This window comes from Pleurodeles waltl, chromosome 7 (genome assembly GCF_031143425.1).
Source record: "Pleurodeles waltl isolate 20211129_DDA chromosome 7, aPleWal1.hap1.20221129, whole genome shotgun sequence".
Taxonomy (NCBI): Eukaryota; Metazoa; Chordata; class Amphibia; order Caudata; family Salamandridae; genus Pleurodeles; species Pleurodeles waltl.
Window position 1 is genome coordinate 1,133,806,643 of NC_090446.1, and position 24,990 is coordinate 1,133,831,632.

Sequence of the window (24,990 nt, forward strand, 5' to 3'; positions counted from 1 at the left end):
CTGCAGTTAGCAACATAGAAAAGGCAATTTTTTTTACTTGCTTATATCTTTGGCACCGTTTGATGAATCTTCACACAATTTTCTCCCAAAAAGAAAAAGTGTTTCGGGGATTCTTGTTGCGCATGGAAAGTTTCTGGGTAATCCGTCAAGCGGGGGCCTAGAAGAAAAAGGGGGGGGGGGGGGTGGGGGGTGTGGTTAAAAAATAAAAAAAACACGCATTTACTATGTTAATTCCAATAGGACCTTTGAACACGGCAACAGCCCGAACCATTGGACTGAACTTAATACGGTTATGCATCTCCACATGGTATTCATGAATTAGTCGCAAGATCTTCACAAATGTGAAAAAATATGGAAAACAAACTACTCATTCATACATCAATTAATTCACTCATACATGCACTCAAACTCATGCTCCCACTCACTCAGACACTCTTGCATTTACTCAAAACCATCTCACTCACACACCCACTTTCAGTCCCACTCAGACACTCACGCACCCACTCACAGATCCACTGACAGAGACGGGTCCTGTGGCCAACCTGTGCTGCATACAGCCACAGGGTTCATGGTTTAAGGGCTTGGCTGCAAGGCCTGGTCCCAAGCTAGGCCTTACTACGGCGGAGGTTGGAATAACATATAGTAATTAAAATTACTTTGTTTAAAAAAATAAAAAATAAAAACATAGAAATTTACTGTGAAAACCAAAGGTTACAGGGACGTTTTAGTTAGGTTCTGAATTTACTGGTACAAAACCATTGAAATTCAGCAGTTCTAGTTAGATTTCTTTCAAGTAACTATAACTCATGACCTAAGATAACTATAACTCGCGCCTTCGCCATGCACAGCTAATTACTCCACATATTTTAACATTGACAAGGTTTTGCATGTCATCTTTGATATTATCACTGCAACATTTGCAATGGGATTATTAATAAGAAAACTGTGTATGACAAGGGTGCGAGATATAATACCTTGGGGCACGAGTAATAGTTACTCACTAGTGTTCTGTATATCTGTGAAAATGGAAAATGTATGGAAGGGGGCTAGTAATATGTGTTCCAAGGTGGTCTTCACCAATACCTCTAGGAGCCTGTCCCCCATAATCCACCAGGGCATGCTTTATCTATTTAGTCCCATATATCCTCCAATTTCCATGTCCTGCACATATCCCACTTTGTCTGCCCTCCTAACTTTTGGAAGACTGCTAGAATTCCCGAGTCCCATAAAGGGGTGTCCAGAATCACCTTTCCTTCCCATCTCAATTTTTGTGTTGCCGCCTTCCATATTTCAACTTCTTTTTGGGGGGTCTGCCCCTGAGTAGATCGAGTCCCACATAATCGGCATCGGTAGCCTTTCCCACCCAGTCTATGCCTATCCGCCTGCAATGCTGGCTTTTGCTGAGAGGCAAATGCCCATTTGTTTATCACCAGCAATTGGGCTACCCAGTAATACAGATGTAACTCTGAGACAGCTATACCCCCATCATAGGGATTTGTAGTCAGGGTTAGTAGGGCTTTCCTTTTTGATCCCCGATCCCATCCGCAGTCTGGGAGAACTCGTCTGTGTGTCATACATGGTATTATTCAATATAATATGGAAATTCCGGAAAAATCATCATTTTATAGTGGGATGCTCTACCTAATAATGATATAGGAAGCTTTCGCCAGTGGCTCACGTCAGTCAGATGTGTATTATTCCTAAATCTCCTCAGTGCTGAAACTCTGTCGTTCTAGTGTTGCATATATTCTCAAATTTACAAACTCCTCTCGTGTCCAGCGTAGTGGGCACTCCTGTCCCACGGGGAAAGTGCTTCCACAAGGTGATCGCAAATGCCACTAACATCTGCCAATGGATGCATGTGCCTGAAACACCCCTCAAAAAAATGTCCTCCAGTGCAACACTGTAAGAAAGGAATGAAGTGGATCCGTCATATGGAGGAGGAGTTCGTCAGCACAAAGGGAGACTACGTCCTCCCACTCTGGGACCCACCTTAACCCATGGATCTGAGCAGCTACTCACCGCCAGTTTGCCAGTGGCTCCAGAGGGAACAGCTGGGGAGAGAGCAGCCACCCCTGCCTCATATCCCCCTCCCCAGCTTAATCTCACAGGACCGTTCTCTTGTGACTCTTGTCATGGGCTTAGCATGTAGGAGCTTCATCCACAATAAATATTCATGCCAGAACCCAGTCTTCTTCAGTCGTCTTCAAATAGTGCCACTATGCTGAAGCAAATGCCTTTTCGGTGTCCAAAGCTAATAGAATCATGAGCTCTTGAAGACTGTCTTGGCCGACCAGGCACCCAAACATCAGTCTAGGTTTTTTTTTTTTTATTTTTTTTTTTTTTTTTTTAAACCTTCAGGGGCATGAAGCCTGACTAGTCTGACACTGTCATTTTATCTCCGAGTCAGGTTTTCCAGTACTTTTGGCAGAAGTTTTCCTCCTGTGTTAAATAAAGTAATTGGCCTGTGTGAGGTGCATTGCTCCAACAGCCTTTTCACCTTCGGAATAAGTACAGTATTAACTGTCTGAAAGTTACCTCTGTAGAATTCCCACCTGTTTCTCCTGTATACTATATCCTTGATTGGTTCCACTAACTTCTTTACCAAATATTTAAAAAATTCATATGGGAACCCATTGGGACTGGGTGTTTTTTTTCCCCTTTACCTTCCTGATCTCATCTGTACTAAGGTCTTTGCCAGCATATGCCTGTACTCTTTGCCGAGCACAGGAATTTGAATATAACTAATGAACTTCTGGCATTCCTCCAGTGACTTGCTGTCTTGGATTGATATGTGTTTGCCAAATGGTTTGCAAAAATCTAGGTAGTAACTGCCATAACTCCTGTCTCCGCTGTCCATCCGAAATATCCGGCATCACCCTTCTTCCTTATGAGTGAGCCAGGCCCAAAGCTTCCCAGCATTATTCCCTACCTCATGTAGTGTGTACTACTTAGCTCTATATTGTGCCATAGTATCCCCCTTTATTCACCTCTTGCTATGAGTCTACTTTATTCACCTCTTGCTAATGCAATTTGATGCATCAGGATGGGGCATGAATGTGTAATACACTCTGCTTCCCTACTCCTCCTCTATCATTGTAACGGTTTTGGTCCTTTATTTCCTTTTTTCCAAAGATGTGGGAAATCTAAGTCCCCTCACTATTGTTATGCAAGTCTCGATTAGGCTAACCATGGACCAGACCACCTCAGCATTTTCCTCAAAATGACTGGGATTTTTTTTTGTTTGCCTATTGTTCAGTTACCAGAAATGTTGTCTCCACTTGGAGTGGTTCAGCAAGGTCAGCTTTTAAGTTCTGTGCACAGTAGAGAGAGCGGTCGGAAATTACCCCGACTAAGAATCTTGTACACACACCCCTGCTGTGTCTAGGGTACAGACAATAGTCCAACCTCAACATGGAGCTTCCTGCAGTCGCAGATTGCAGTATTGGCTACCATAGATTCTCTGCTCTCCAAAAATCCACCAGACCCATGGCCTTTAGGAAGGTGTGTTATCGTATGTCTCCCCCCACATCCTACCGCAATCACCCCTCTCCCCATTGTTGTTCTGTTGGCCCTTTACGAGCCTGTCCCACTATCCTGTAATTGTAAGGGTGAACTCACCCCTTATGACTGTGATCATACTGGATAGCTGGACTAACTAGTCTCCCAACTTTGTCAGCATCTGGGAGCAACTAGCTGGCCACTGTCAACTGCTGTTGCTCCCATTACCCACTCAGTGCTGCGAAACAGCCTCTTGGGTCTAGGAATGTCATGTTGACCTGCAATGGAAGGGATCTGTTGCCAGAATTCCCACTCCTCAGCATCCCAAAATGAAGCCAGTGTGTGCCAGGACCGGTAATTACCTCTTTCCAAGAAACTGCAATTGTTTCCCATCAATTGTGTCTCTTTTAACAGAATAATATCCTGATTTTGTCTATACAGAAATTGCTTTACTATTTTTTTCACCCTGCATCTCAGCCTGTTGACATTCCAGGAAAGAGCAGTGATCCCTATGCGTCGGCCAGTAATCTGTGCCTGAGAAGTGGTCACAACTCTTATAAGTGCTGCACCATCCCACCTAGCACCCCCACTGGTTTAGTCTCATATATGTGTGCCCAGTCATGTTGGTAATTCCCTTGTCCTGAAACCCCCTGACTACTCAGCTCCTCAATGTTTGAGGTGTCTCACCCCCCCCCCCCCCCCACAACACCATTCAAACCCCCCCCCCCCCCCCCCCCAATTGCCCTCATAAATCCTGGTTGTGATTTCTAATGTTGTAGAGACTCCCACTGCTTTCTGGGAGATACAGAGCCTCTCAGATTGAGTGGGATGTGGTCTGCTCCCAATTCTTGCTTCAATCATACCATCTCATTACAGCTGTGCTGGTCATGTGCCCTTTTTCCAGGATCCATCTAGGTGAGGTGTCTAGGTGATTGGGGTGGGAGGGTAAGAGGGTGGTTTGATCCCACTGCCTCGTCTGTCGCTGTGTTTAGCTCCCTCATGTCCGCCTCAGTGTTTGGTGATCCCATCCCACCTGTCCTCCTCGTGATTGCTGCGCTCCACAGTTCACCAGCCCTCAAACCACTCCCACGCCTTATCCTGAGTTCTAAAGAATTAAGATCACCCTTTGGCCACAATTCTCAACTTCACTGGAAAGACTATCCTGCATTGCATGCTCCACTTTCGGGGATCCGCCTTAACGTTTGTACACCTCTTGCGTATAATTTAGGAAGACAATTTTTTGTTGTTTTCAAAAAGCAGGGGACCATGTTAAGTGGCTGTACTCAGGATGGCATTGCAGCGCCAGGATGCTCCTTTAGGAGTGACAATTTGTGCTTTACAAATATCCAGTTCAATTCAATCTCAAAAATAGATGATCTCCGCTATTAGTGGTTGTTTTTTAGCTCCTGGTTTCAGTGGGACTCCATGCACACTATGCATCCTCTCAGCAGCAAAGTGGGGAACAAATCGCCCAGTATGACTGTTGAGCACAATATCTTTTACAATTTTTTCTACTGCTAGACCCTCCATTTTCTTGGGATTGTCCACTATGCACACTTTGTTTCTCTTGGAACATCACTCCGCATCTTCAGCCTTAACATGCAAGTGGTGGGTTCTTTCCCAGAGATGGTACATTTTTGTTTGCAGGAACCTGATAGAATCTGCATATCCAATCAGTGTAACCATTTACTACATGCTCTCTTGCCGAGATTTCCCCTATGTCCGTTCTTTGCAGGTTGATATCTACTGCCAAAGCAGTCTGTGATTCTTTGATGGCAAGCATGAGTTCCCTGAGCAAGGAATCGTGCTCAGCCCCTCCGGTAAACTCGGACTGCAAGTACAAATGCACTCTTACATGCCTACTTTTCCAGTTTGATGGCTTGTACTGATTTCTGGGGCTTGTTGTGGACCATTGTGCCTTGTGTGTTTACACTCACTTGTACGGGAAATCTCCTGCAGAGTCACTGATTGCCCTTACTCTACTCTTTTGAGGCACTGGCACCTTCAAGCAGCTGATACCAAGGGAGGCAAAGCAGAGAGGCAAGCAGGTCCCTCGTTTGCCGTTCAGCAGCATGTCCAACACCCTCAAAACCTAAAGGAACAAACTGGTCCTCACTTCCTTTTGGGCTTCCTGCAGACCCTTGCTGCCCAGGGCCAGCCCACTACTTTGCCCTGCACCCGTGAGTGGGTTAGAGTGTGGAGGGCTCGATAATGCATGCCGTCCTCTGCCCCCCACTCGCTTACAAGTGGTACAGTATTTGCATTGGATGGGGTGATTTCGTTGTCCCTGAACACCCCCCCCTCCCACTTCAGCATGTGACCCCCTTCCTTGCCAATTTGGTCCTGAGTACTGACTTGGCCCACCTCCTCTAGCCTTGGCCAGCCCCCATCTTGACCAGCAGATGCCTGTAGACCAGTTTTTGGCCGGATTGTGCTGCTGCTGCTGCTGCCGCCTTCAGACCATTGAGACAGTATGTAATACTGATTAGTATCTTTCACTCCCCTGTGCTCTTACACTTGCTGCTCTTTTCCATAAGCAGGGCAAGGACTAATAATCTGGCAATGTACTGTAAGCTATTAACACTCATTGAGCACTTTCTAAAATTGTGCAAAAACACATATCACCGCAATGCACAGTAGCATCCACGTACACAGTATCATCCGTCCTTTGTATTTGGGAACTTAGTCACATCAAGCCTTCTAAATCATATAAAAACATAGGCAACACCATTAGGTTTGACGTTGGCCTTTTGGTTTAGTCAAATCTTGTTTTGTCTTGACATGTTTTTTGCAAAACGTTATTGTTGGGGAAGCTGCTGGGCCCTCATCGGTCTAAAAAAAAAAACATGGCTAAAAGCAAATATATTTTTCTTCTCAGAAAGCACACATTGCCATAGTAGTCCCTGGTACTTAAGGGAACTATTTTGTAGCTGGATGTGCCCTTCTCAAAGGGAAGAATGCTGTCAGTCACAGTGAAGTTAGCCAGTATCCAAAGTGGGCTGACCTTTTACCCCTTGTTGTATACTGTAGTAGAAGGAACATGTGACTGATACAATAGAAGGCCAATGGATGAAGAGGGCTGGCTGAAAACCCTTATTTATAAGTATATTATGACTCTAATAAAATCAAACGTTCTTGGCTTAATCCAGGCAAAACAATCCATAAAATCAGAGCAGCTTTACCCTTAATCTGCTCTTTCTGTCTTCTGACAGGCACATAGGCATTTTATCCATTTCAGCGGTCCAGGCAGCTTCTGTTTTCCATTGTTGCTGGTGAATTCACCTACAGGTAGGTATCAAGGTCCTACCTACTTGGTAATCTTTTGAAGATGTTATATAATGACCTCCCAACACAGTACATGTTTCTCAGGAATCTCACTTCATGATAGGGTCCTTCTCTCTCCTGCCTGCCACTACAGCTCGATAGCTGGAATATCCTGCCTGGGAAATTAGGCAGCCCTCTGCCTCTGGAGAGAATGGCCCTTTAGCTTTCTTCCTCAAAACCCTAGACTTTCACAGCAGCTAATATAGTTGGCTGTCACCTTGATCACAATAACACTTTTGAGCTGTGTCTTTATACCCCAGAATACATCAGACAGAATTCCCTTTTCATTCCCTACATACATACATGCATGTAGCCTACATGTTCCATATGGTTAGGCGTCATCATAGCCAACAACATTTACCACTGGCTAGGTGCCCATGATAAAGTCTTCTGGTTCCAGCTCTCTCATATCACGTTTGTTTGTCATCTTTCATCAAACAAGGCCTACTTTGCTGAATTGAGCTGTGATGGAATCATGAGAATCATATACAGTCTCCTGGCTGCTGAAATTATTATTTGAAGGTTACGCAATTGGCAGCATGTGTGCTGTACAATGCATTCCATGTTCATATAGACATGCAGGTCACCTGTTTTTAGCTAAGTAAAAAGAGATGGGTTTGAGTTATTTTACCATGAAGAGGGGAGTTTTGAGGTATGCTATACACATAGCTGTAAATGGAAAAAACACCAGATTGTCGAGAAGCATTATCATTGGCACTAACCTCTACTGCTGAAAGAAAAAGTGTTATTTTAGTTGAATATTAACCTTTTAAATGATGCTTTGGCTTCAGGAGGAAGTCATCTGTTCATGTGGACATGATCACATCTCTGGAGCAAACGATAATCAATTAACTTATTCATGACAACTTTGCGGAGAAGGGCAAGTGTAATCATGCCGTCCCCCCCCCCCATGAGCACTTAGAAAAAGAATTGCAGATCCTAATGGGCATAACTGCTCATGACTGTTCATGTTCCTAGGTTCGTATTGCAATGAAGGGTGATATAAAGTGTTATGTAATCTTACTGCAGGATGTATGATGTAGGCCACTGTATGTTGCATTCGTAACATGACAACAGAGTTGTCCTGTGGTAGCGGGTACCTGTGTGCAAGCAAGAAAATTCATTTCCATAAAACAGGCACTTGCAATGGAGGAAGAGATGGGGGGGAGTGGTTGGTTGTTGTAGGGTCCTCCATTTCAGTAATGTTCCCTAGTTTTCATATGTTCAGGTTCTGATTTGCAATTACATACGCATGTGTATAGCTTGTTGGACGTGGACCTTTGCTTTTCTTCAGCATGTCTACTTCTTCTTTTCCTTTTTAAGTGGTCTTAGAAGAGAAGGGATTCCTGGTGTCCGAAGCCTACACAGAAGAAAAGGTTGGGCTTGTGTCTGAGGCCTATGGTGAAGATGATATCTCTAAATTGGAGGGAGATGAGGAGCGGGGCGATGATGAAGAGGACGAGACCAGCAGACAATCGGTAAATAAAATTGTTCATACGGACTATGTGGGTACCTGATGAATTGTTGGCTGTCTTCCTCATCCAGAAGAGTTTGTAAAATACACTCACTGAACACAAGGTGTGCGAATGGCTCTGCTTCATGATTGCACTTCATGCATGACATTCCTGCCTCAGGGCTCCATTGCTAACTTTACGGGTTACGCTTGTCCTGTAGTATATAACTGCAGTAATGACTCCTTTTTAAACATGTTATGAATTGTTTTGACTCAATCCTGTGATAATTGGTAATGGTTAGCCCACTTAATTGTGTGTTATGTGAAGCTATTAATTTCAGTAGTTATCTGTGTGCCTTGGTTTAGAAGTCGCGGGTTAAGCTTGTTGCTTTTTCTTTGTCACCTTTCAAAGAGTACGGGAGTGTCTTCGTTTGATATGGCTTGTATGAATCTTCTGTCTGTAGGTGCTACTCTTAGCCAGCTGTGGCCTTGAGTTTTTCCGTGAAAACTTTAAATTCCCCCACAGTCCAGGAAAGTTGCCACATTTTTTACATTATGTACCTTGCATGATTAATGCTGGTCCAAAACAATAGACAATGTAGGTCACAGACAGCAAAGCTCAGTATCACAACAACATGTGGTCATAGATGGATGGGTGGTAGCCTGCTTGGCTCACTTAATTTTTTTTTTAAATAGTTGGGTCCTGCTTAAGCCCTTATTTGTGAACTGTATCTGTATTTAGGTTGCAGAATGCCTTGAACTTCGGTCGTGTTTGTAGGTATTGGTATTTTGAAAAGCATGGTTTGGTAACTGGGTATAGGTGATGGTGTGGTTAATGATAATGGCGATCATATGAGATCAGATTTTTGTTGATTTTCTTTGTGAAGAAGAGGTTAATTGCATTTCATCTGTCCGCTTATGGTGGGATGAGAGATTCTGGGATGGTTGGGGGGGGGGGGGGGGGGGGAGGAGGCAGGAGGCAGGGAGGGGGCAACTGGTCTGATGATCTTGATAAGAACTTTGTATCTGTTTATCCCTCCGTTGATGGTGGCCTTTTAGAAAGTATCTTTACCTGTGTTGATGCTGGAACAACGGTTGGAGCTTGTGCTCTCCAATTAAGGTCCTTATGGCATTTTATCGTCTGTTTCTTCTCCTGTCTTTTTGTATGGCACGCTTGATTTTGGTAATTTGATATTGAACCATGATGCTGACAGCCAAGACTTGGAGGTGCGAGTTTTCAGAGAAGCATAGGGTTCTGCGCGATTCTTCAGAGTATGTTGTAGCTGTTAAGAAAGGTGGCAACATCTGTTTAGGCTGAAAGTGTCTGGGTAGGTTCATTAGTACTTCCTAGAGTTCTACATGATGTTGTTGAAGTTATTGAAGGTAACATTCTGCTTTTTCTGCTGCCTTTCATGTGGGGTTATGGCATGCGCTTGTGTAATGGAGCAGGGGACAAAAAAGTGATCCGTCTAGGAATATGGTGAGCGGTCAATTGATGTTGGGGTGCAGAGAAGATGACAGACATCCAAATCTTTGCCTTTGGAGTGAGGTGGGTTGGTGATATGGGGTTTTATTTGTAGAGTTTCGAGGGTAGAGTGTCCAGCACTTTGTTCATTGTTCTAATGCAAAGTTCGCCAAGCAGATTAAAGTCTCTGAGGAACGTAAGGTGGGAGTGATGGCTGGAGGCAGATGTGATAAGGTCTCCTATTTCTTCTGTTAAGTCATTTGTGGGTTCCAGGTGGTCTGTAGATGAGATAAGACAGTCTTACCGGCACGGTGGAGAGGAAAATGGAAGTCTAGAAGCTCAAAATACTTGGGTGTGGCCATGTTGAAAATATTGCAGGGTGATGTTGACTTGTGTAGGATGAGTCCCCCCTCTAGTTTTTTATGTGCAGTCTTTGTATTGGATGATGTGTCTGGAGTGGGTGAGGACATCAAGAATGTGTGCGGTGACAGATGAGAACCAGTTAACCATGATGAAAATAACATTTAGGTTGTGGTCTCAGATGATATGGACTTGATGATCATGTGTTGAAGGTGTGATGTGGGTGACGTGGTGGAGGTAGTTGCTTTTAGATGTGTGGATATTAAAGAGTATGATTACGGGGGGTCTTTGTATGAGAGTCTGAATGATGTGTGTTTCAGTATTTGAGAGACGCGTAATGGTAGGTGGCTTACCTTGGTTGCAGGTGTCCTGGCACTAGGCTGAACAGGTACAACAGGTGATGCTCTTGTCTTGGCTGCCCTTAGCTTAAGACACCTGGGTGAGGTATGGCCTTGAGGGCCAGCTGTTGAAGGCTGTGGAGTAAGCTAAAATGCAATAATACTTCATGTTGCGAAGGATTTTGGAAAGTCTGGAGATACCTTCTTGAGATGAATGCTGGGAAGATATGATACAAAGAGGAACTGTGCATATTATTGTAGTATGATGTGTGATGTTACGGTGTTTTGCAGTGAACACAGTGGAGCTGTAAGCAAATTAGATGACTGTGTTCAGGGATGTGGAATTCCTATCGCCCGACGCCCGGGACATCTTGTTTGGGGTCAAGGGCAACAAGTTTTTATGTTTACTTTGTCCCTGGGACAAGTAGGCCCAACCCTCTGCAGCACAAACCCTTTGGCTGCCTGTTTACAGAGAGTGGAACTCTCTGCAGTTGAGGTAATGTGTTTCCAAAAGATAATGCTGTTCGAACTTGTATTTATGGCTCATTATTTGAAAGCCTTGATTATTAGGGTGAGTGCTGTAAATAAATGTTTTAAGGTCACACTTCACTACTGACTTTGGTTCCAGTACAAAAAAAAAACAGCTGTGTATACACATGTTTGAAAACTTTAGGCTAGGAGGCTAAGTATAATGCTCCCAGAATGCTCTCTGATTAGATGCAAATGAAGTGTCATTTAGTAAAATGTGTTGATGCATGCTAGTATTTCCCAAAAATATTTCTATTGGAAAATCAGTGTAACCATTTTCAACACGAATATGGGAAGCATGAAAATAAACAAACACTGACAAAGCCAAGTGATCTGACATATTTTTACAAGTCTTTTAGTTTCATCAATGCGTGTCTTGTTTTGACATGGCTTTTGTAACACTTTATTGTTGTGGGAGCTACCAGGCCCTCAACATTGTAACAAACACTGCCAAAAAAAAACAAAACATTTTTTGAACTCTAAAAGCACACGTTGCCACCAGTGGCATAACAAAGGCCCCGCAGCCGCCCTCCAGGGGGCCCCTTTAGCACAGCACCTGCCCTGAGTGAGTCTGGAGAGGGGGCTCCTCCATGTTCTTTGCAAAGGGGCACCCTCCAGTTTCGTTACGTCACTGATTGCCACTGTAGTTCCTGACACTGAACAAAACTACTTTGTGTGCCAATATGCTCCTGGTGGAAGAGCAGAATGCAATCACTCACAGTAAAGCCAGCCAAAAGAGAGAGAAATAGAAGTTTTTATTAAACAAAATGTCTTTGTTAACACCCGACCTAATTAGGGACCAAGACCCACATGTAGGTAGCTTTTTGCATGTCACAAACAGCGACTTTCGCTGTTTGCAACGTGCAAAAAGCACATTGCGATGCACAAACCCAGTTTTGCGATTCAGTAACCTGGTTACCGAATCGCATAACGGGTTTGCGAGTCGCAATTAGGAAGGGGTGTTCCCTTCCTAATTGCGACTCGCAGTGCAATGTAGGATTGTTTTGTGACCGCGAACGCGGGCGCAAACCAATCGCAGTTTGCACCCATTTCAAATGGGTGCTAACACTTTCGCAAAAGGGAAGGGGTCCCCAGGGGACCCCTTCCCCATTGTGAATGTCACTGTAAACATTTTTTCAGAGCAGACAGTGGTCCGTTTCGTTTTTGTAATGCATCTCGTTTTCCTTTAAGGAAGCAGTCACAGACATGGTGGTCTGCTGTCTCCAGCAGGCCACCATCCCAGTGAGGGCCGCTATTCGCAAGGGGGTCGCAAATTGCGACCCACCTCATGATTATTCACTAGGTGGGCATTTGCGAAGCCCTTGCGAATCACAGATGGTGTCAGGGACACCATCCTACATTCGGATTTGCGACTCGCAATTTGCGGGTCGCAAATCTGAACCTACCTACATGTGGCCCCAAATTCTTAAAGAAAGTCACAAAAGTGCACCCATGGTATATGTTGTACCCCTATAAAATATTTGTGAACTGTATTTTAGCATGGGTAAATACGCATGTGTAGATTTGCTCATGTGAAAATCTATTGAGCATCTGCAAGTTCATTTTCCCTCCGGCCACTTTCTTCCCAACCCTGGAAGAAGTTCTAATTCTGCCATTGTCAGGAGTAAATGTCCAACCTTCCTTATTATGGGAAAATATTAGAGAGAAGCTGGTGAAAATCTTTAAAACATGCAGGTTAGTAGGTTTGCAGACTCAAAGGCATTCCAGCCCTGGAACTATTGCTTACTGCTTCCTCCAGCCCCAGTATGCAGATCTGCAGAAAGGTGGCAAAATAAGGAAATTGCTACAGTAGGGATTGAAACTGCAAGTATTCAAGCCCTATTATGGTAGTAGCCCTGGCATAATCAGAGAGGCTATTATCAGAGCTCTTACATAATGAGATTGCTGCCATAATTTGTCGCCACACTACATGGCACCAAAGGGACAAGTAGATCTTTTTACAGGACAAGTAGGTTTGAGAAGCAACCTGTCCCCTGGACAAGTAGATATTTTAATAAATTCCACACCCCTGTGTGTTAGTTATTAAAGGGGTTGTGCTGTATAACACATTCCTTAAAAATCTAATGTAACATTAGTTCATACCTTTCAGAGGCTCCCAGCTCTCGTAGGGTAGGGGCAAGTCCTCTTTCATGAAGTATTGGACGTTGAGAATGTCTGAGTCCCTTTTTGATTGCCCAAGTAAAGAATGATTCCTTCACTAGCCCCTGCCACTGTGCCACACTGCCCAGAATGGTATATTAGAAAGGTGTAAAATGTCTCACTAAGAGGGTCCCATTTACCAACAAGCTACCATGAATATTCTGTAGCTCTCGAATAAAGATTACCATTAATACTGAACACATCGGCAGAGCACCAAGCTCTGTCTGACAACAGGAAGGTAAAAAGAGCCAAGCAAGAATTCCAGGCGAAAAATTCTGGAGAAGATCCGATTTTAAGAAGCAAAAATATGGGACAAAAATAATAGCAAGACGGCTAGGAATGTGATGAAAAATGGGGAACAAGTGTGTTGTGCTATTGCTTCTTCGAATGGTTGCCTCACTTACGTATGATTCAAACAGGAATCGACTACATAGGAAAAAAACAGTTCTTCATCTTGGATTGGGAATCTTGAATGCCATTCTTTTGACAGACCACCATTTTGCGAAGGGCAGATTATGAGGCTTGTCCGTGCCCTTGCCAGAAAGTTGAGGCATTTGTTTCAGAATTAAAGAAGAAACTCAAATTTGACAGTCTCCTTTCTGCAAAGGATCCCAAAGTCCTGCTGCCTCCCGGTATGCCTGGCACTCAAATCAGTTTGTAGTGCACACTTGTGGGTGACCTTGAGTGCAGAAATGCAGCAGCATTGCGGTTGATATGAATGCTCAGCCGTGTTCGGAGTGCAGCCTCTGAAAACTTGCTGACTGCCACTGCAAGAAGTACCTCTTCTCTTCTACAGTGCACTTTGGTGAGTTTGTGATACAGGTGTATTCAGCTCTGGGTTTTAGTATGTCTATAAGGAAGCACACCTAATTGAATGTATGGGGCCCATCACCACATTTGGCAGAGTACAGCCATTTTTTGTTGCACCCATGGCTCTCTTTAGATCTTTTTATTTTCCATTCCAGTGCTTTTTTTTCGTTCCTGTTGAAATTTTTTCACACTGTTCTTCTGCTTCCTTCCCCGCAACACCCATTCCAGAGGAAAATGTTGAGCTCTGCATTGAAATGTAACTAAAGTGCAAATAGGCAGGTAGAATACATTATGTGCGCTAAAAGCACATGCTGGAGAGTATGTACCTGCAGCAGAATCACTAAATACTATCCACACTATTTCCAACGACATGAGTGTGTTCTACCAATTTTTTAGAACTGCATTCTTGCCACCTCTGTCCTAAAGTAAGATTTATTTTTTTCCCAGCTCAAAGCGATAGTTTTAATGTAATGGTCTGTTAAATAGCAGAAACGTGTGTGAAGGTAGTACTTATTCCAGGCCAACAAAAAAAAAATAGCATTCCTTTTTTTTAAATGGGAAACTTGTATCTGCTGGCAAATGCAGATTTAGAAAGTTTGCCAAAATGCAAGACCGTAGTATTGATCACCTACCCTGCTTCTTTTGGTTGCACAAATTAATATTTCTTTAGTAGACTGGGTTTCTGTTTCTTAGACACAGAGAACGAAATTCTCCAGTGTTGGACAAATACAAACTTGTAGGCCATCAGAACACCATGTACCTCCAGTGGGCTTGCAGCAAAATTCCACTATATTCATCCCTTCCTGACTCGCAGTATAAAATGAGAGTTGATGTAGATGTCATTATCATATTACAATCATATCGGTAACCAGAGCAAATGACTTGTATCACTCAAAAAAGCTGCACTAATCTACAAGGACGTCCCCTGCAGCTAACATAAGCATTCTCCCCACACAATCTTGTGCTGTCCCAGACCTGCCATTGCATATGATGCTATTGTATGTCGTGCAACATAAGCACTTTTCACACTGTCACTGATAGTGAGCTGAAAAATCCTGCACGGAGTTTTGGTGAAGGTTCTGGATGGGTGTAGGCCACTAGAGGTTTTGCATCCTCCACTGGACATGGAAGGTGGCCTCACATGTCTTTGTGTTTGAGGGGAGGGTATAAATGACTGCTCAGGCAGTACCGGGCTCAGAGCATTGCCCCTAGTGTATTCACTTGACCCTATAAAAAAAAACAGGTAATCACAATTTGGCATGTTTACATAAGACAGAAGCCTAATAACTCCTTTCAGAATTAAGGCCTGGGATGTTACGTGTGGTCTTGTTGTATCTTCCTTAGCTTCCCTGATGTTTCTTTTGTGGACTTTGGTGACATTTTAGCAGTATGTGGTTACTATGAATTTAAAGCACTGCAGATGTTATACAATAAAAGAGTTAAAGCACTATCATGGATACTGCTCTCCTAGGGTCTGTACAAAGCTGTTGCTCATACTGTATACTATTTAATGGCTGATCTAATAATGTGACTTTGTGGAAACCTTTAGAGCAGTACTGTTCAGAGATACTGCTCATCTTTTGCAGTAACTGGTTTAAAGCACTGATGTAATGTACTTAATGTTATATTGTCTTCCTAAGCGCGACTGAGACTACTTCATCAAGCTAGTGCACCACGGTAATTTCCATCACACTCTGAGTGGGTAGAGATGGGTAACCACCCTATGTGTACGCCTTCTTCAAATGGATTAGCTCTATTTAAAGTGGATATTAATTTAGAAGGTACTTGTACTATTCAATTTGTTTATTTATGTGGTTAATAAAAACCATTACAGAAGTTCATTAACTTAACGCAAGAAAATTATGTGGTGTCATTTCTATCGTTTCTGTTAGTTAAAACATGAAATCGACTTGACTTAGTTTTCTGTCACTGCCACAAGATTCACTGAGTATACATTGTAAAAATTCACAGAAACACTTTCAATTCAATGTCAGGACCAGAAGGCTCATAGTAGAGATGACACTGTTGGTGTTCCCGAGAAATGAGAGGCGCAGATCCTGCTCATAAATATCGATCCCAAATTGGGGGGAATTGAGGACGCCAGAGGCAGGACTGGTGGTGCAAGGTGGACTCTTTGGCAACCTGTTCCTCAAGGAGCTCAGCAAATTTGTTTCTACTTAATTCATTGGAAAGGATCCAATCAACAGTTGAAACAAATATTTAACGCCTGTGTTTTCACCATGGCAGGCGCTCGGCTGGCCATTCGTTTCCAGTATAGAGAGGACAAGTGCAGGACACCTCACGCTTTGGGGGTTTCTACCCCACCAGAGGACGACCTAGCCAGCAAGGTTACTGCAACGGACCCCGAGGTGGAGAAGTTAACTACAATTCCCACAATGAGTTTTCTTTGCATTTCCTGCGATCAGCTGGGAGGTAGACTAGCAAATTTTATAGGCAGTTGGCGGGCTGTCGCTTTTGAAACCTCGGTACTTCAAACAATACAAGGATTCCATATAGAAATCTGTGGGTCTCTCGCCTCTCAGCGCCACTCCTGTCAGGTTTTCTAAGCAATCTGTTTCTGGTCCAAAAGCAAGATGGTGGCCTTTGCCCGGTGATCAACCTCCGGGAGTTCGAGTGGTTGGTTTACCACCACTTCAGGATAGAGACATCCACCTCCTTGGCAACCTTCTCTGACCCAACAATTGGCTACTCTGGTTAGACCTCAAGGATGCTTATCTTGCGGTCCCGATCTTCACACTGCATCGTCGGTTTCTTCAGTTCCAATGGCCAGGACAAACTTTCAATTTTCACCTCTTTGCCTTTCGGCCTTTCATCTGCGCCTTGGTGCTTCACCAAGATACTCAAGCCGGTGATAGAACATTTAAGGGCTTCTGGGGTGCGCATGATTGTGTATTTGGACCGACATGCTGTTCTTGGCTCGGTGCTCTCGCGCCCTGTCAGTACATCTTGCACGGGCAGTGCAACTTCTTCAGTCCCTGGGGTTTGTCATCAACTGGGAGAAATCAAGCTTCTATCCTTCCTGTTCCATCACCGTCCTTGAGTTCATGGTCGACTCAGTGACTACCTCATTTAGGTATCCTTCAATGAAGGTAACCAAAATTCAGCACGAGGTAAAAAGGACATAGGCAAAGCCGCAAACCACCTTACGTCAGATCGCCAGAGTGGTAGATCATTTGTCCTCCTCTATTCAGGCCATCTTCATGGGCCCCCTTCACTTTTGGACCCTCCAAAGACTGAAAGCGCCTCACCTCTGATGCGGTCTCACCTACACCCAGTGCGTGCCTCTCTCAGATGAGGCCTTGAGTGATGGCTTGCCCACATGGAAGCATGGAATAGTTGTGCCTTATTTGGCTCATAACCTGATCTAATAATCAAGTTGGATGCCAGCAGCTATGGTTGAGTGCGCTTCGGCGTGTTCACCACCGGCGGATGATGGTCCATCGTGGAGCGGTCACTTCACATCAACTGCTTGGAACTGATGGTGGGATCCTATGCAGTTAAATGTTGGATCAATGATCAAGTGCAATCTTGTGTCTTTTTGAAGATGGACATCATGGCAGCAGTTCGCTCTGTCTTGAGGGTACACGGTCCAGAGCTCTCTCGGATGTAGCTAAGACCTTTTGGCAATATTGCCTGGAACGCCACATTTCGGTTACAGTAGAACATCTTTCGGTTCAAGTTGCGGACTGGCACTCTTGACACCTCTTGAGTCTCGAGCCATTGGCAACTGGTCCCCTCAATGTTTCGAATCTTGTCTGCCCTTTGGGGTCCTTTCTTGATCGACTTGTTTGCGTCCAGACTAGACCATCAGCTCCACTCAGTACTTCAGTTGGAGGCCAGATCTGGGAGCAATGGCCACAGACGCCTTTCTCTGAGATTGGTCGACGGAGCAGGCATATGCCTTTACCCCCTCCTTGATGATCAAGCAGCTGACATCTCGGGTGCGCAGGCAGGATGTGGAACCGATAGTGATCATTCCATTGTGGAAGTCGCAGGTATAGTCTTCAGTTCCGATGGTACTTTCCTGGTCCTCTCCAATTTGTGTACACCACAGTCCTCATCTCCTAAGCGATCCCTCTGTAATCCCCATCACCTGGTAACGAGTGGCAACCTCTGGCTAATGGCGTGAAACATTACAGGTCTTGATGAACAGTCCCGGGCCTTTTGAGAAATGCTGCAGACCTCCTCTCACGAGCATGTGCCAACGGTACAATCAGTGGGTATCCCTAGGTGCCTGCAGAGGTTTTTGGATCCTGTGGGGGCAGAGGTTCCACATCCTGAATTTCCTTGCCTCCTTGGCATCGAAAGGCTTAGCTTTCAGGTCGGTCAAAGCCGCATTTCACTATTGCATAATTTCAAGTGGTGGTTAAAGATAAAACCCAGCCGTAGGCCCTGTCTCGTTTAAGGCAAATAAATCACACTGCATTTGTTTTGAATGTTAAATATGTTAGTGTCCCAGGACTGCTGAGTAGCTTTATCTGTTGTGCCTGAAACTTGAAATATGCCCCTGAATAGTGCAGTAGTTTTTTCCCAAAGATTACATATATTTTATTGTTTAATCTGGTATCAGCGGTAGTTGGTTGCGCAATGGTTTTTCCTTGTTTCCGCAGTCTTTTGCATTCTCGTTTTGCTGGTGATTTCCATTGAGCAGCATTTGCCGTTTTGGGTACTGGGAGATTTTCTCCAGGAGGGCTGCATTGTACTACGAACTCAATGCTCACGCTTTGTCTATGGCTCTAGGGATTCCTATTTCAAAAAGTGTTGTCTGTGCTTTTTTTCGTTACTGGCCATGTACCCAAGATATGATTGCGCATGTATTTCTGCTGTGCACAATATCGCATGCGTCACCAGCATTTATTGAAGTGCTTTCTGAGGTTAAGAGCTTTGAGAATCCTTTGGTAAGATTGGTGCTATAGGAGCCTTAGTGTAGCTTTCGGTCTTAGTGTTTTGCGAGTTTGTGACGGGTTGCAATATCACATGCCGGGGGCGCTAGGGGCAAATGTAGTTCTATTTTTATTGGCACTTCCGCAGACTTAATTCAATGACTACTACTGCACATGGAAGGGGTAGTTGTTTGCATCTTTACATCTGTAACAATACATGCTCAAACTTTTGGGAGGGTTGATAGTTTACTAAGAATTGGTTTACAGAGGGCAAGCCCTCACTCAGCATTCACGATGAGGGTGCTAAGCATGCCAAGCTTGTCCATCCTTGACACAAACACTGCCAGGTTATTTAAGAGGTCATCCTGGATTTCTAGTTTTTCCAATTGAAATTTTAATGATTGGACAATGAAACGACTCGTAGTCAGCAATGTCACCCAACAATCATCGGCCGTACAACTTGTGGATTTGTGGAAGGAGGTAGTCATGCTCCCTGTGCCAAGTGGGTAGTGTTATGTCCATCTGCGAGATCTACACTGTTTGTGCCATTTGCTTAGCAGTGTTCTGAATTGAGTAGTTTTGAATTTCCACACCCGCAGAGTTGGCAGATTGAATGGTTTGCTTGTGAACGGGTTTTGCACCACTGGCTTTTTTACGACCCCTTATCGGGTGACCCAGTGGGACTTGAGTTTCACTAACAGTTTCTGCAAATTTCCAATGATGCCTCATCCTTGCTGTTCCGGTATGAATCTGATACCACATCGCCAATGGTAGTCCATTGTAGGCTTGACAAGTCATTCTAAAAAAACTGACATTCACCTTATAGAGTTCCATTTTCCCCTGATTTAAGTTACAGTAGAATGGGACCAAAGCCGTCAGCTGATGTCACCAGGCAGCAACTAAGCTAAAAGGGACCAGGTGTGGCGTGGAGACCTAGACTCTCCCACCATTTACCCATCTCACCCTCCCCATCTGGGCTGCAAAGACCACAACACCAAGGGGCACAGGAAATGCAGGAAGCCCAGGTAAGGGTGTCTTGGAGCTAATAAGAGAGCCAGCGAAAGTCAGTGTTCACAAAAGTCTAATCTCAGTGTTGAGAGCAGGGATTCTCAAAGTAGGCACTAGACGTGGCAGCAGTGCGCACGCAGACACCTCCAGCAGACGCAAGGATTAATGCCGGCCACTTGTGCAAAACGAGGTGTGTCAGCCTATTGCGCATGCTGCCGCACTGCTGTCTAGCTGGACTACCTGCTTCTCTTTTTCCTTTTCTCCCGGTTGTTGTTGTTGTCGGGAAGGACCGCGGGAGCAGGAGCTGATCTGTTTGCTGAGTCTGCAGCAGTGAGTCCCACACTGCTCCTCGCCCTGGTCATAGCACGCGCCTCGCACGCCCACCTGCTTCAACGTTTCCAGAACGTACCAGGGAAGGCACTTATTATGTGGCATTATCTGCTTATCTATTAATAATTCTGAGCAGCACAAATACTTAAATAATGCTAATATTGTAACAGTATTTGATCCACATTTGTGATTTAAAATAATACTGTTCTATTAGTATCCGAGTACAACAGGAGTAATAAATGAAGCCAATATTTTAGCTATACGAGTACCTATGGCAAGCTATAGAGGCACTATTGTATATTTTCTGATACTGACAACTCATGTGTCCCTCTGTCTTGGAATTGACAGTTTCTTGTTGTTTTCTAAGGCTTTTCCTCCAGTAATAATCAGCAGGGTAGGCAGTTTTGTTCAGTGAAAGAAAAATTCAACAAACTTTAAACACGAAGCACTTACCTGTGCTGCTTCTGTATAAACTGTAACAGTGTCATTAAAGCTATCTCTCTTATGCCCAAACTGGCAGACTGTTGCATGTAAGATGCTTTTAAACCTGTAAATGTTTTTACATGATAAAATGTCCAGGTGGGCTTTCTACTCTGGACAAGGACAAAAAACGTTCACACCTGTTTGAATCAACTAAAGTCCAGTAACAGAATAATGCTGCTTTCCAAGAGTTGTAACGTTTTCCAGAGAAACATTTTACCTCCTTTCAGGTTTCAAATTTCGATCATGAAGCACAACCACCAAGTAATGTAGAATCTTAAAATACTTTTTTGCATACGGTACATCTGAAGGACTTTAAGTACTAAACATGACGAGGGTATAACTTCCAGGACCTAGAATTATAATAGACTTTTCTGTGTGTGTCTTAGATAAAAAAGAGCTTTCATAAGGAAGTGAACAGTTGTGGTTACAATGGGTACAAATGCAAAGACCTCAAATGTTTTTGGCTTTGTGCAAAGCTTTGTATGTTTGATGGGTGATGCTTTAACTTTAGGTGTGAGTGACCTTATTTGTAAGTTTAACTCTGTGGTTAATAACTACTCTTGTGCAATGGAAGCTATACATAATGATGGTAATTTTCAGATACAAGATTCATAGCTGACATTTTTAAAAGAATGTGATTATTTCTGTGAAAAAAAGACTCCCAACCTCCAAAATAAATGTGAATTGAATATTCGATGGGCAATAATTTGAAAGCAGTGACTATGGGTATATGTTTGTTTTTACTTGGAGAAAGTGCCTGTAGTTTTTAGTGAAAGATTGTAGCTTGGCAAGAGCAAAGTGATTAATAAAGAGAAGTGTTCTAAAATCTTTCCTGAACAGCCACCATCATCAACTTTCTGCATTGTCTAAATTTCGAATGTATTCTGTCTGCTCCTTTTGATACACAAAGAGCTCGTATAGGAGAAATGTGTTTGTATTATTGCCCGATTTAATTTGGTACACACTATGTAGGAGTTCTGTGTGTGTTGAAGTGGTTTGCGGTGCTTTCCCTGAGGGGAGATATCTTATCTCTTCACCAAACGTTAAAAATCTTGTAGCTTTTTTTTTTTTCTCCAACAAAACTTTATTTATTTTCAAGGCATCAACATATACAAAATACTCTGATATAGCAGCAAAATGTATAGCTCAGGCATGTCCCCTCCCGATCCAGTATAGCAAGGCTGCCCACTGCATGCCTAACCTGATGGTTGTGCACAAGGAAATGTGGAGTCCCTGCTGCAAAATTCAGGCACTCTCCCCATGTTGCCTCCAGCGGTACATGATTTTCTGATATTTCACTGTGAAGCCTTTCACCTTATACACAGTTTCTTCTGCCAGTGCACACCTTTCCATTTCCCTTCCACTACTTTGTGTGAAGGTTGGGTTCCCCCATCTCCATGCTTTCATGTGTGTTTTTTTTTTTTAATAGCCTTTTCTGGACACTTGTAGGTGACATCTGTGCACTTTGTGTGTACTCATACCAGGCATTATGGCACGGCCCTCTGTGGTACAGAATGTGATTGCATCCACTGTAATTGATTTAAACTGTTGCTATATATTGAGTAGTCTCACTGCCTAGAAAAATGTGTACTGTCATCTGACCTGGCCTGTTCTGTGTCCTTTCCCTCTTTTTATGTATGTTAAGCATGCGGGGGATTCCCTACACTTTGGGTTGGTCCTGCTACTTGCATACAGAGTATCCAAGTCTGATTCAGTGCCCTGAAATCACGCATGGTTGTCTTAGTTACCCCTGTGTGGACGCGGATTCAGTTACCAAACCAAAGCCCCTTGCTGTGCATGCACAAACTGCCAGAGCCTGCACTCTCAAGGGCTTAATCTTCTACATTCTTGTCTTGTAGGAAGAGGAAGATTCTGTGACTGAGAAACCTGAGGCTGGTGATCTGAAGGTACTTGGGTAGTGCCCTGACAATGCAATTTTTAAATGTGTCTGAGAACCTTTTAAACATGGTTAATTTTGTGTTTGTATGTCACAGCACTCCCAGCCTGCATAAACACAGTAGATGACTGGGAATCTGATAGAAGAGGACACAAGATTGTTTATTTTAAGGACCTGAACCCAATGAAAGTGGTCAGAGAGGGGAGAATTTTCAAACAGCATGGTTATGAATTCTTTTGTGACTTTGCATGGGGTGTCTCATTCTTCATAGTAATGACCATAGTCTCAGAATTCCTCTTCTCCTTTTTTTAAGTGCAAGTGACCACTAGATTTTACGTGAACAGTAATGCCATTGTAAACTCCGTAACTGTTCATAGTGTTTAAAAAAAAAAAAAAAATTGTAACCATTGATTTGAATACCAACATCGCTCGGCAAGTGACAAAGTTGCCTACAGGTTTCTATCTTTCTTTTTCCTCACTTGCCCTGCATGCATTACCATTTGAAGGAAGCAGATGGTGGCAACCCTTTTTTTTTCTTTTGTCAGGTCAGTGCCAGTTAGAAGAGCTGGGTTGGAATGTTGCTATTCAGGCCATCCATGTCCAATGTCAATAGAGATAATGACTTATGTATCTTATGTCTGCCCCATTGCAAACCGTATACGCTCCAAAACCTAATGACTGCATGACTCTACAGCCCCACCGTTTGTATAGACTGTTTTAAATTCCAGTTAAATGACAGTTATTGCTACTCCTACGCTCTGAATAGTGTAGGGTATTTAAGTTTTCCTATTCTACTGAGCCCGCACTAGCATTATGACCAGATAATTAAATAAGGAGGGGGAGGATCGGTGACCCTCCCACATTCTACATATTTTGTTTCTTATATGAATTGTGTTTTTTCTTAGACATGTTGGGTTTTTCTCCCTGAATATTGGGGTGAGCGTGCATATTGGTTATCTTCTCATTTTGGAGGTTTGCTTTAAGGTAGAGAAATGCACAGCATATAATACTCTTGTGTCTGAGTGTACATAAACTAACAAAACATGTGACTTCTATTTTTTCACTTCCTAAACAAATGTGAACTGAAATTAAAATCCTGGCATATCAGAGGTCTCAACACTAAGAAGAAGGCTAGACTAGTATGAGAACTACTAGACCGGTACAAAATGGGCATTGCATTTATATAAGAGATTTATGTATATCTTCACTCTCCACCCTCCACTTTCCCGTTTCTTAGAGTCCATATTGTAAAAGCGCACGTAGAGAGCATACACTGGATGAGTTTCAATACTTACCTGCAAGGGGGTTTGCTTTAATTCTAGAATAGACCACATGGATCCTGAGGGTATATTACTGTTTAAGTGGCTGTTTATACAACAGTCCTTTGGCTCATGTCAGCATCAATGTTCCCAATATAGACATTGCTGAATTTTATTGAAGACCTTACATTCAACTGTATTAGACATGGTATTGAAAATCTGATTTGGGGTAGAAACTACCATAATTCTATAGCCAAGATTTGGCAAATCATAAGTGCATTGTATTCAATATTCTAAGACAAAGTAAACATTGCTCTACGTATACAAACTGATGGGTCTGGTAGGCATATGGCATACTCAAAGCGCACAAGAGAGATTTATCTCACAGCACATTGACTACTGGCTCTTATCTAACCATGCACCTTACAGGGTTGCATACATTATTTATAAACCCAAGAGATATATCTCTCTCTCTCTCTGTCTCTCTTTTATTTATTTATTTATATATATATATATATATATATATATATATATATATATATATATATATGCTAACAATTACTACACTTTTCCACAGCACTGGGCCCATCTCGAGCATTGCTTAACACAGTATTAAGAGAGGGACTCCATACCAGCATTGAAGAATTGTTTGTCACAAATAAGAGCTCAGTAACAGTCCAGGAACCTTCAAAGTCCATATAAGAGAGATGGCAATTTTAAAAACATGAATGGTTACTTAAATCCCATCAGAATGCAACAACAGAAACCCGATACTGATCTTTCAAACCTTGAAGGTTCATGCAGTCATCTCAGATTTTAGCACCTGCACAGAGATCAGTGAAAACCCACGTGTTTGTGAAGATCTCGCAGAGTGAGAACTCTATATCTGAGAGAAATATGCTCTGGTCAGAAGATATGATGAACACCCATAAGACACTAGACTGGATACTACACCCTATGCAAGAAAGCGAGACAGACACACTCGCTCATAGTTGGCCACACCCCACCTACCTTCTCATTTATAAATGTATTCACGTTTCTATATGCATCAAAATGGGTACAATCATGAGACCTTCATCACCTCCCTAGATTATATTACGTTGGCATGGATAGATGACTGCAATAGACTCCCTAGTTTTCCCATAGTTATTAACCAATGAATTTTATAAA

The 24,990-nt window shown here is 43.2% G+C and overlaps 1 protein-coding gene across 2 annotated transcripts in view; it reads left to right on the forward strand.

Annotated features, from left to right (window-relative positions):
* SAP30BP (SAP30 binding protein) overlaps nucleotides 1-24,990 on the forward strand; it is a 178,512-nt gene that overhangs the window by 27,330 nt on the left and 126,192 nt on the right. The window contains exons 2-3 of one of the 2 annotated variants that reach the window (XM_069200164.1): nucleotides 8,149-8,303; nucleotides 22,524-22,571. In XM_069200164.1, the coding sequence (XP_069056265.1) occupies nucleotides 8,149-8,303; nucleotides 22,524-22,571 (203 nt within the window). The remainder of the gene's footprint in view (nucleotides 1-8,148; nucleotides 8,304-22,523; nucleotides 22,572-24,990) is intronic. The other variant, XM_069200165.1, reaches the window with a different exon arrangement.